General features: G+C 46.7%; 1 protein-coding gene across 2 annotated transcripts; it reads right to left on the reverse strand.

The window, feature by feature from the left end:
- Positions 1-54: 54 nt before the first annotated feature.
- Positions 55-11,939, reverse strand: reps1 (RALBP1 associated Eps domain containing 1). 2 transcript variants are annotated; one of them, XM_068342644.1, is made up of 19 exons: positions 11,226-11,939; positions 9,673-9,796; positions 8,052-8,281; positions 7,456-7,621; positions 7,045-7,175; positions 6,569-6,731; positions 6,433-6,496; positions 5,932-6,086; positions 5,634-5,755; positions 5,210-5,290; positions 4,342-4,429; positions 3,949-4,050; positions 3,765-3,825; positions 3,482-3,680; positions 3,202-3,393; positions 3,027-3,116; positions 2,748-2,902; positions 2,559-2,664; positions 55-2,472 (listed from the first exon to the last, which is right to left on the reverse strand). In XM_068342644.1, the coding sequence occupies exons 1-19, from the start codon at positions 11,376-11,378 to the stop codon at positions 2,404-2,406; spliced, it is 2,451 nt and encodes an 816-aa protein (XP_068198745.1). In that variant the 5' UTR covers positions 11,379-11,939; the 3' UTR covers positions 55-2,403. The 2 variants fall into 2 exon arrangements, with proteins under 2 accessions (XP_068198745.1, XP_068198747.1); XM_068342646.1 differs by lacking the exon at positions 5,210-5,290.
- Positions 11,940-12,413: the final 474 nt, after the last annotated feature.

Here is a 12,413-nt window from a genome sequence, read left to right on the forward strand (position 1 = left end):
CCAATATTTAAAAAAAAAAAAAAACCCTAACAATGAAGACACCAGTGTTTAAAATATTGTGCCATTTTTTATTTTTTGTGTAAAAATCACACAGCTGCTAGTTGACTGCAGAGATACGGTACATCCATGCAGTTTAACATCTAGGATCCCACAGCCAAGAGAGAAGGAATTAAATAGAATAATCTTACGCCATTAGTCAGCGATTAATGCAAATTTACATACGAGTCCAAAAGTGTGTATCATATACAATATACAGCACAGATCTGGGGGGCGTGGCATTCAAAATCCCATCCAAGGTGAATCTGTGACTGATTGCTTCTGTCTGCCTGGATCGCATTTGGGGTTTAGAGACCTGTTGTGGTAGCAAACGTAAATCAGTCCGACATGAGGGTTTTAAATGGTATCAGTTCCCGGTCTGGAAACACACACGCACACACACACACACACACACACTTTAAGAAGGCGAGCCTTGAATACAACAAGGAGAGGTCAGTCAGCCACAGTGGAAACCTGAACGCCAGTTGAGAAGGCTTTAGAAGACAGATTACACACACACACACACACACACACACGAGAGAAAACACACACAAAAGAAAGAAGACTTTAAGGGTAATGGCACAAAAACCTGACTGTTTCCAACTGGAACTTAAAGCATCTTTTCAAACAAGACAGAAACGTAGGTAAAAAAAACAAAAACAAAGACGGACACGACAAATAGAAGAATCATAGTGGGGGAGGAGGGGGTCAAAGTGCGGTGGGGGTCATTCAGGTCTCCCGTTCTGTTGACTGGTCTCCGTTTGTTACTCTCAGTCTACAACCAGCGCCCTGATCAAACACTGATGTGGAGTTTTCCTTCCCTCCGGTCGGGGAGCAGAGGAGGCGCCGCTCCTCGACACCCAAAAAGGAAAAAAATGGATCACAAACGTACAGCAGATGTTCTTCTGGAAGATCTCAGGTACTACACTGCCCCCTCATAGTTGCTACTATGGTAGTACAAACAGCTAAGCCCAGTCGGTCTGTGACCAATCGTCCATACTTGCATAGTGCAGTCAGTTTGGCTCTATACACCTGAATACCGACTGGAAACAAAATCACAGCAAAACTTTCTTCCCAGCGACGACGCAATTCTTCATAAACTCCGCTTCCTGCAGTCGGAGCAGCTGAAACGCAAACTTCAAATTCATTTTTTTGATTTTTTTTGTTTGTTTTGTAACCATGTGAAATTAAAAGACCGGAATCAGCCAAAGAAAGCTGAAATGTTGAGGCGAGAGAGAGAGAGAGAGAGAGGGAGAGGGAGGGAGGGAGGCGGCTGCGTTTGAGATCAGAGAGCGGGAGTGAAACCGTTCAGTCGCATCAATCCCTCCATACCGGATCCAAAAGGACAACAACCACACACACACACACACACACACACACATCCGAAGCAGCCCGTTATGTTCAACGGAGAGCCCGACCGCACCAACTCCCAAGAAAAGGACGTCCCTTTAACGTCTTAAAGCTTGTGGACGCGTCTCACGACTCGTCTCCGTGATTTGACGTTAGACAGTTTTGGGAAAACGTTGGAGTTCAGCTGACAGATTCTAACGGAACAGCTTTAACCTCCAAAGATGAATCGTGTGTTCAGGTTTGTTTGTTTGTTTGTCTGTTAGCAGGATGACAGAAGAACGACTTCACAGATTTGAGAAGTGGGACCAGAGAAGAACCCACTGGATTCTGGAGTGGATCCAGATCAGAGGCAGGAAACTGGACTTGACTCTTCGTGTTCCGATTAAACAGGAGACGCTTTGAACGTAGCTGTGTCATGTTTTTGTCTCTGTACTAATCTGCCAATTTTCCTGACCGTACTGAAATGTTTCCTTGAATCCGGTTGATCTTTAACAGAAGCTGGATGAGGTCGAGATAAAACACGATGGCGCTAGCTTCAAGTAAGTCGTTTAAACGCCACGAACGCGCCGCGTCTCTTCTTCAGTCGCTCAGAGGGTGAAGCGTCGGACACCAGCGGTTCGTCTTCAGACCTAGACTGGGTTATGGGGTGTTTTTCCGCCAACCCTAATCCCGTTGGTGGTCCGCTGCCGTCCTCACCTTCACGTCTCTTTAGAGATTCGAAAAGTGCCAGTTGGTAGAAGCCCCCCCATCCCCCCCATGCTCCTGTCATCTCCTCTCGCTGAGCCCCTCCGGTCCTTCCTGGTTTGTGATTAGTAAGTGAATGATTGAGATAAAGAGTTTTGACAGAGCGCCCCCTGGAGGTTGATCGAGGCCTCTCGAGGGAAAAGCCGAGGTGGTTGAAGGACGGACGGATGGAGGGAGCGATGGAGGGGGCCGGAGAAGAGGAAGGGGGTGGGGTCACGCTGAGGTCCACAGCATTGCTTCGGGTGAATCACAAAATGTTCTCGTCTCCGCTGGTTAAAGATGAGAGAACGGTCTGAGTTGTTCCAGCTGGACTTCCAGGGATATTCTCTCCTCCAGCAGGTCCTGGACAAAAAAAAGGGTTAGGAATCTGTTAATCAGAGAGAAGTACGGAATATACGGATATATGAATATAAAACAGCAGCGCAAACCTTCAGCTGCTGCTGCAGTTCACTGTTCAGTCGTGCCAACACTGTGTTCGTCTCTTTATTTCTTCTGATTGAAGCTTGAATCGACTTTTTGTCCTTTCCTACTGACCTGAAAACAAACAAAAGGACCAAATGACATTAGAAACCCCCCCCAAACTTATATTATAAAGACTTTAGAAAGTCTTTTCCTACCTGGGGATGGAAGGCTGAGTGGCCAGAACAGCAGCAATGACGTTTGATTTCTGCAGACCGTGCTGCTCGTCTTCCGGTCGAAGCTCGTCTTCAGACTTCAACCTCCGTCGAACGGGTTTAGGGGGAGGAGCCAAAGGCCCAGACGACCCCTTGACCTGATGGAACGACAAGTAAACAAAACAAGTGTGTAAAGGAATTCACAAATTCAATCGGTAGCACACAAAAAAATAAAATGTGTTCGGATTCCATTTCTAGAGCGGATTTCTGAGGATGACTCACGGAGTTGACGGTCGCCGAGGTTCTCTCGTCCGCTTGGCCGTCGCTCTTCACTGTTCTTAAAGGGCCGGCGCCCTCCGTAGACTTCTCCGCCTGCACCAGATTAAAAAACACGTCAGATTAAACTGTTAAATCCACCCCTCCAGCAGTGATGTCACCCCCCGGGTGAGGACCCCACCTGTCCCGGCTCGCTGTGCAAATCGACCTCCGGAAGGCTGGACGGCTGTTCCGACGCGGCAAAGGCCTGAAACTGACTGAAGTCTGCAAAGTTGGGCTGCTGGGGGATCTGCTGGGGGGAGGTGGTGTTGAGCACCGCCCCTCCTGGGGCGCCCTCCGCCTCCGCGCGATGCCCGGCGTGTGGCACCGACGACTACAGACGGGGAAGTAGAGGAGGTGTGATTGTGATGATGATGATGATGATGATGATGACGTCATCTCACATCGTTTGCTGGTCTCACCTGGGTGGGCAGCGGTCGGGGGGGCACGGCAGGCGGGAAAGCTATAGCGGAGGGTTGCGGCTGTCCCGGGGCAGACGAGGCAGCGAAGGTGCGGTTCATGTCGAGGGACGAGGAGCGGGAGTGTGACGGGTGGGGGCGGGGCGGGGGTGGAGGCGGGGCCACCACCTTTAGGGCCTCTGGAGACGTACCGGACTGAGACCTGAGCACAAGCATGGAGCGATGGTGAATGAGTAACAGACGAAAGCGAGAGGCGATTTAAATGAGCTGGGAGGGGGCAGCCGACCTCTGTCTTGTGATTGGCTCTTGGTCCGAGGTGAAGGAGTCTGAACTGCTGTAACCGTCACCTTCATGGGAAAAAACAAAACATGCGAGATTAGATTCATTTATTGGCTTCTAATCTATAAAACGTGTAGAAATAAAAATGACCAATACAAATAATTTATGACCAAACGCCCGTCTTTACTCACCCGCGGTGTTGACGGCTACAAACTTCATGGCCGCGGGTAACTTGACCTCTTCGGACAGTTCGGGCGGTTTAGCCAGCAGCGGACTGGTCGGGTGGTTGTGATCTAAAAGCGTGAGAAACAACAAGCGGTGAGCTTCCAGCAGATAATCACACAGAGCGGTGAGAAAAAAAGAAAAGAGTGACCGCCAAACGTTCCCACTGCCTCTTTAAGGAAAAAAAGCGAACCGGTTCGGAGTGTGTTTAATGACATGTTTAGTGTTTTCTGCTTCTGAGGGTTGCCATTACCTCTACTTTACCTCCGCTGAGGAGCGAAGGGACACGACGCTCTGAGACACGGGACACACACACAAAAACTGTTTTAAACTCCGTCCACTAAACAGTCTCTAAGCCTCACCGCTGCCGGTCCTCTTCAGCTCCATCTCCTGCATGTGGATCTTACTGGGAGTCATCCGGATGGGCACCGGGTGGACGATGGCCGTGTCCTGGAGGGGTGGGGAGGAGGGAAAACAAACGGATTTACAAAGAGAAAATAAATCCACAAATAGAGACATGTTTGCTTTCGGCAACATTTCCTTTTCGGTTGATTCTGTCAGGCCTCAACCCGGTTCGAGGCATAAATCCTCCGCGCTGTCAAACCAAGTGCTGACTCTGCTTTATCATCGCAAGCTCAGGCATGAGTGTTTGGATCGATGCAGGCCCGATTCACGTTTCTTTAATCCCCATTTTGACCAACGACGGGCAAAAATTAAACATCTTTGTCTTCATTTTCTGATATTAAAATGTCAACGGACTCGTGTTTTAAACACAGACCTGAAAGTAATGAAGTAAATCCACTCTCTAACGTTTAATTCAGGTAGATACTTCCATAGATTTCGTGCTACTTTTATTCCATTTGACGTATTAGCAGCTTTAGCTAACAGTTGTGGTTCCAACTTGTCAGAAAATTAAAGCGTTTTTAAATCATTGTTTTGGGTTCTGTTCAGTGTTGTTTTGTAGGATTTCCAGAACTTTAAAAGCACTTCAAGTGATTTTTTTTTTTAAAAAACCTTGCAAAAAAAGCACTCGTGATTGGTGGATGTTACTGCAGGAAAAAAAAAAGATGATGTTTGATAGATGCTAAGCTAGCCACGTCACAGCACAAACCGACCAATGCCGATGCGACAGACGGAACGTCATGCAGAAAGAGACAGAAGAGAGAGATTCAGAGAGGGTTAATGTCTTCCATTAATGGTGAAACCATGCATACTAAGTGATTGACTTACAGGATCAGCTGGTGCAATGTTAGAGTCAAATTGGGTCAGAGTTTGTGAGCTGGAGGAGCGCTCGCTAAACGTCTCCCACTGCTGCAGGAGACAGACAGACAGTGAGAAAAAAACATGACAGTCAGCCAGTGCAGTGACATCACACAATTACATCATCAGCCTGAGCCGCCGACGGCGACGCCGCCGCGTCGCCGACAGATGACAACGACGCGGTGATGCGATGCCGCCGATGGGAATGGAAACAAAAAAATATGTACGGTAATCATGTTTGACGATGACGATCAGTCGTGATGGATGGATGAAAAAAAAAAAAAAAAAAGCAACTTTATCTGATCGGCCCTGAATGTTTGGGACAGAATGAAACGCGGAGAAAGGGACAAACAGGAAGTCGGCGGTTTGACTGGTCGTGCGTGCGTGTCGGAACCTCGTTGCTCTGGTTGATCTCTGGCCAGGCCTGGTTGAGCGAAGGCATGGAGGGGGACTTGTTGGGGGTGACCTCCACCGGGGAGCCGGAGTATCCCACGTCAGCACTCGTCTCTGGAACCCCTGAGGGGGGGGAGGATTAGTTGGATTATTCACCAACCGCAACACAAACTATCATTTTACCATCTCGACTGGGAGTCAGATTATACACCCTGCAGTGCAAATAAAACCGACTCGACGGGTTTTATGAGACCTGAGGTTGTTTGAGCGAAACAAGGGAGGTGGGGGGAGGGAGTTACCCGCTGAGTCATCGAGGTCGATCAGCTTTGGCATCAGGCTCTCGGGCAGCTTCTCGGGGAGGTCGTAGCCATTCTTCCGGGCCACCACCAGGTGGAACGCGGCGCAGAACTCGTCCAGGGTCAGCGCTCCGTCTTTATCGAAGTCCGACAGCTCCCTTCATAAAACACACGTCGCATCAGTGAGATTCCTTTTCCCAAATAAAACTGTCAGCTTTCTTTTTTTAAAAACAAAAAACAAAACACCACATCTTGGAGGCATCATTCCCATCTGAGCAATTATCACCGAGTTATTCCTCTTAAATTTGGCTTCAGAGACATTTTATTTCTTCCAGAAAATCATTTAGAATAAATATATCAAACAAGAAGCTGAAAATCAGTTCTCTTTGGCTCTTTATTAATAACAAATGGTGATTTATATTTGAATGAGCATCGGTTTTTGAGGTCGAACAGTCACGAGGTCAAACCAAACACTTATGAAAATGACTGACGACGCTGACTCACCAAATATGTGACAACTCTAAAATCGGTAGCTTTGATTTGGTGAAGAACTCTTTAGCGGCGGAACCTGGAAGACAAAGACACCAGATGCTGATGATGATGATGATGACAGCGATCGTCTTTGCGAGCGCGTCTTTACCGGGTATGAAGCCCGTGAGGTCCGGCTGGATGGTTTTGAACTGGTTGATGTAATACTGTCTCTGCTCGTCCGTGATCTTCCACGGGTCGTCGTAGCCGCTGGACTGTCGTTGGATCTCATTTGTCGTTGCCGCTGAGGCCACGGTTCGTATCGTTGTGCTTTCCTACGGGATGCCGTGAGGGAAAAAAAACAACAACGCAAAATCATTACTTAAAAAAACCTTTAAAAGTCTTTAAAAAGTGCATTCTGCCTGTCTAAAATAAAGCTCTTAGGGTAGAGAGGTCACAGTTTTCCATCGCACCAGCTGTCGTAGTTTTTAACCTTGAGCCAATATGAACTGTTTGCTCGTGTCGCCGGCGGGATCACTGTTTTTTTTCCGTGTCTGGTGGCTCGCTCTCACCCGATTAGAGGCGCTGATAATTTTTGCTCTCTAATAATTTTTACTCGCTTATCTTCACTGATAAGCAGCGCCCTACCTGAACAGACGACGGGTGCATTGCCGGGAGCGCGCTGGACGGCGGCGTGTCCGCTGTGAAACTGACCCAGCTCTCCTGACTCGGAGGCGGCGGCGAGTGGGACGACCACATCCCCTCACCAGGTACTGGACCTGGATGGAAAAAGGACAGCAAAGACACTGAGATCCCATAATCTATTGGGATTATTTTAATTCAAGCCGCATTTTGAGCTGATGACAGCACAGCGTGGATCACATGACGTCTTCCATGTTCCTCTGAAAACCAGCTGCAGCTTTAAGTTGCTCTCAATGAAAAACAGGAAGTAGCACAAAGACGAGCGGCGTGTTCCTCCCTGACAACGGCATCAACTTCCTGTCATTAAAAGAGTCGACTCAACGGATTAACGGGTGAGGTGCTGACGGTGGACGTTACCCGTAGCTGGCGGTTCTCTGAACTGCGTCCACACTGCTCCGGTTGCGGTCGCCACAGGTTGCCTGTCGGCGTTCCCCCCGCTGTGCTGCCGCTTGTGTTTCCTCCACGAGTGAGGGGAGGTGGGAGGGGACTGGTGAGGGGACACCACCGGGGACGTCGGTTCGGGCTAGCAGACATAAAAAAAAATCACCGTCAAACATGTGAGATGTGTATTCAGAATTTTTTTTTTTTTTTACGGTTTCACACGCGAGCAGCGAATGATTTACATCCCATAGATTAAATACTAAAGGGTGACGTCGACTCGACTGACTGCTGCTTTCAGCAGGAAAAGTCAAAACAGAAAACTTCAGCTGGAAACATTCACAGGGAAAAAAACACAGGAAGCACATCCCTCCTACAGCAGCATATCTCTAGTAAAGGCTGGGTTCTGCTGCGGGAGGAAATAAAATGTGTGCAGACAGATAAAAGGCACTAACGTCCACATGTAACGCATTTACTGCAGAGTTTAATGTATTTTATATTAAATTACATGTAATTATAAGATTAAAAGCAAAGAAATGACAAAAAAAGTCAGACGTTAGGTGTAATTTGCTGACCTGAGGCTCTCCGCTGGGCGCCATGGGCTGGATGACCTCGTGGACGGGATGTGAGGTGGATGACGGGGGTGCTTTCTTGTTCTGGAGACCCCTCCCTGGAGGTCTGGGTATTACTGAGGTGGCGGAAGGCGGGTACAACCCCTGGCTGTCAGTGTCCTGGTACAGAGCGGCATGCCTCGCCTCCGCCTCGTTCTTCCCCACGACGAACCGGGGCAGAGGCAGGTCTTTGACTGGGGGGAGAGGAACCCGAACAATCAGTCAGAACGGTTTTGAGAAATGTGTTTGTGGCAAGATGGAAATCTGTAAAACGATATCCTTTTGAAAGAGAAAGTCAGGCTACTTCCACAAATAAAAATGCATTGGTTTCGTACACAAAGAAACGACACGGACAAAAAAAACCCAGAATGACTCACACATGTTGCCTCGCTGCGTTTAATGACCCGATTATAATCAATCTGAGCAGAACAGAAACAAATCAGGAGCACACTGCATCAGATTACCACAACTGGCCATTATCAAGTGGGGGCGTAGCTGGCAGATACTGAATCTGTTGCTGTGTGTGTGTGTGTGTATGTGTGTGTGTATAAATCCTAAACAATAAAGACAGGGATTGTAAGCCAGTGGTCAGCTGCTGCCGTATGACACACTGCCGCTTCGACACTGACGGCAGAGTTTTTGGGGTCTAATTTGAAAGATAATAAACAGAAGCAACCAAACGAACATGAAAGCAGCGAAAACACAGGAACAACACGCCGACTTCTAAGGAAGCACGCAGCAACAGAGTCAACACGATATTTATTATACCAGAAAAGTGTTTTCTGTTTTAATAACTTTCTATTGGTTGACTGCATGGAGCAAAACAAACATCCTGAACTTGGTGCAGTTCAGACATCCTCCAATCTGATATGCATCTCTTTGAACATGACACTCGGGGAACTGTCTCCTTAATCCTTCTGTTATCTATCTACTTATCTATCTATCCATCTATATATAAAGAAAATGAAGCATTAATCTTGGTACAATCCAGACCGAACGAGTCGCTTCATGTCGAAGGTGATGTTTACATGTTTTTTCGAGAGTCACGCCAAAGACAAACAGAAAAGGTAATTACAGGCTCAGAGGACTCAGGTAAACACAAACATCTGTAGCCGCCACAAACAACGCAGGAATCTAGGTCACCAAATCACCTCTGATGATACTGCATTTTTATCTACAGTAGCAACACACACACACAAACACACACACACACACACACACACACACACACACACAAATAATGAGCATTTTGGTTGTTCTAGTCCTGCAGAAGGAAGTCTGGTACGTGGAAAAAGGAAAAGATGATCGAACCATTACTTTGAGATCACAGACCGACTGGCTGATTGAACTGTTTCTGACTTTAAACAACGTAAAATGCCGGACTGACGACGTTTCAAGGATTGACTGGCATTCTTCAGGTTATTAAACTAAATGCCTTTTCCACCCAATTTATGACATCCCCTCACTCATTAAACTATGATTTATAAAATAAACAAAAAGGTAAACAACATCAGTGGTAATCCAGGCTGAAAGTACTCCACTCATACTCCACTTGTCTGATTGGGGTTCAGAAAGGTGGACTCACCCGAGTTGAGGCTCTCCACCCTCAGGGGCAGACCGGACTGGGCGATGGCGATGAGCTTCAGGGCGATGTAGAACTGGCTGCGCCCAAAGTGACCGAGCCGAGTGGCTCCGCATAACTCAGTGATCTAAACACACACGCAAGGACGAACATTAACAACATTGATAAAACTGTGCAGGACATCTTGTCATTTTTTGGGGAAAGCAAACAAAGCATTGCCCGGTCATGTGACGAAGACCCAGGAAGCCAAACTTCATGACTTCAGAATCACGTGACTCCTTAAGAGAGACTCGTGAACGACTGAGATCTGCCACAGTTGACTGATCCCTTTCTTGCTGACAGAGGACTTATTCTGCGTACGTGTGAATGGAACACATCAGTGATTTTCTCCAGCCTGTGAACACACACAGAACTGCAGCTGCGTGCATCTCGTCGTTCACAACAGAGTACAATTTGAGAGTTGAGGCTTTACGCCACTGCCCAATTCTTTCACCACACCGCTCCCCTTGTTGACCTTGAGAAAAGAACTCATACTTGCAAACTGCAAATACAACCCTGCTGAAAGATTGAGAGTCACAACAATGAGCTGCAGCGGTTCCACTGGCTGCTCGTAACTCACAGCTAACAGACAGGGAACAGACGGTCTTGATGACACGGCAGTGGATGTGATCACCACATGAATGCATTAGAAGGCACTCTGAGGTAGCACAGAGCGACCGTCAATAAACGCTGGACAATCAGAAAATAGCCTCAAAGCTGTCAATATATCCTGGGCATAGCAGACAATAACAAATAGACCTCAGTAACAAAATCCAATTCCTTTACCTTCACCTCCAGGCATTTAAATCATGTGCATCAGTAGTTGATACCAAAAATATATTCCATGATGGCCTTTCACAGACACATAAAATCCACTTTGATTACACTTTATCTGCAGCAGGCACACGATCCAGATCATGACAGGAATAAAATGTACTCAGGGTTAATACATATGAACAAAACCTCTATAAAGGCTAACTGAATAGCACTCCATTACCCAGGCTTGTAATGTTGCGACAGTGTGGATTTAGGTGACAACTGCCATAAATCACAAGGAGCAGCTGGCACCGTGTTGTTGGGTCTGTATTTCCACTGCATCAGCTCGACCCAGCAGTGAACACAGTGACAGATTTAATGGAGGGAGCAGACAGAACATATTCAGCATTCATGTGAGGCATAACGTGGTGAAATACTTTGAAGGCTAAAATGCCAGCGTCTGCAACAAGATCAGAGATGTATGAGGTGTTTGTCAGAGCCAAACCCCCCCCCCCCAGCTAAGGACAACTAAGTGACTGACAGCCCCTTTCATTGGGCTAACATTAGCCAGAAGAAGGTGTGTCTGTTTTTCTGCGCAGCACTGCTAACTAGTAAAGCTAACCAAAGCTTGAATGTATGACAGGTAAACTCTGATGTCCAACAAGTACATGAAATATCACGCAGTGGAAACATGTTTGGTGGACTACTACCATCATATGATGGCAACACTTTAGAGTTGGCACTAGCTAACGCTAGCTTACCTGCAGGACAACTTCGCTGGGTAGCTGGGCCGCCCGGAAAAGGTCAAGAACTCTCCCATTGGAAGCCACTTTTTTGGTGTTGTCCGTGTCGCAATAAACGAAAAGATCCGAGTAATATTTCTGCTCTATGTCACTCAACGTTAGACTTTCCATCGTAGTACCAATCGGATCTGAAAACCAGACTAGTTGGCTGTTTATTAGCTCGTAGCCAATGGCTGGGGCAGCATCCAAAAATGGGCGAGACTTCAGATCCCAACTTAGCTAGCGTTAAAGCACTAGCTAACGCTGGGGATAGCAGGAATAATGTCCGTGTTGACTCCCTACCAATCCCAAATACTATCTGTTGATCAAGAGAGTTGATAACCATTCAAAAAAAATCAAATAATGAACGCTTTCATGCAGGCAATGGCTTAGTTAACTTGTTGGGCCAGCCAAAGCAAGTAGCCAACAGCTGGCTAGTAGCACAGCGAGCTAACAGCTACCTTGAAAGTCAGTTGACACTATCGTTAAGCTAACTAGCAAGTCGCAAAGTGCGTCCACCTCCTCAGCCTGGACGTCTACCGCACTTATCTCACGAAATAGCACTTCTTCTCCCTTTAATCCGTGATGGGATGGTGTCTCTACGATTCCCTGGACACAAATTCCTCTGCGGGGCCGTTACAAGTAAAGTTTCATGGTCTCCGGGTTCCTTCCTCTAGTAATCTTAGCCGCCATTCCTACCACAAGTGTCAAGCAAGACACAGTTAGGGTGGAACATCCGGTTACAGGTTTCAAATTAAAACACACCCAAACGTTACGATTAAGCTTTTCAGTGGTGATTGTATTCCTTTTTTTATGACTGGTTATAATGTGTCTCAGGCTATCTTTCGTCTAAGTATGAGCTTAACCGTAGTGGATGCTTTATTAGTAACTACATTGTTATTAGTAACTAATTGTGCTCAGCTGCCATGAGGCCCATATTTTATATAATAAATAGTGTATGATCATGTGGTTATTTTATTGTTCACAATTACTGTGTATCTAGGAAAGATTTATGCTAATTTTAAACATTATAATTTGACTATGCTTGATTAATGTTTATGAGTAGTCTTGAATCTGAACTTTTTCAAGAAATATTGATAATGCCTTTGTCCATCTAATCCTAAATGAGCATTCCCTTATTACTCCACCCCTACAAAAAGCCACAAA

The sequence above is a fragment of the Antennarius striatus genome, chromosome 19 (genome assembly GCF_040054535.1).
Source record: "Antennarius striatus isolate MH-2024 chromosome 19, ASM4005453v1, whole genome shotgun sequence".
Lineage (NCBI taxonomy): Eukaryota > Metazoa > Chordata > Actinopteri > Lophiiformes > Antennariidae > Antennarius > Antennarius striatus.

Coding starts and splice junctions, on each gene's coding strand:
- reps1 (XM_068342644.1), bottom strand. CDS start 11,378: ATGGAAAGTCTAACGTTGAGTGACATAGAGCAGAAATATTACTCGGAT. Junction 6,087..6,432: donor TTAGAGTTGTCACATATTTG/GTGAGTCAGCGT, acceptor TGTTTTATGAAG/GGAGCTGTCGGACTTCGATA. Junction 5,756..5,931: donor CGACCTCGATGACTCAGCGG/GTAACTCCCTCC, acceptor CCCCCCCCTCAG/GGGTTCCAGAGACGAGTGCT.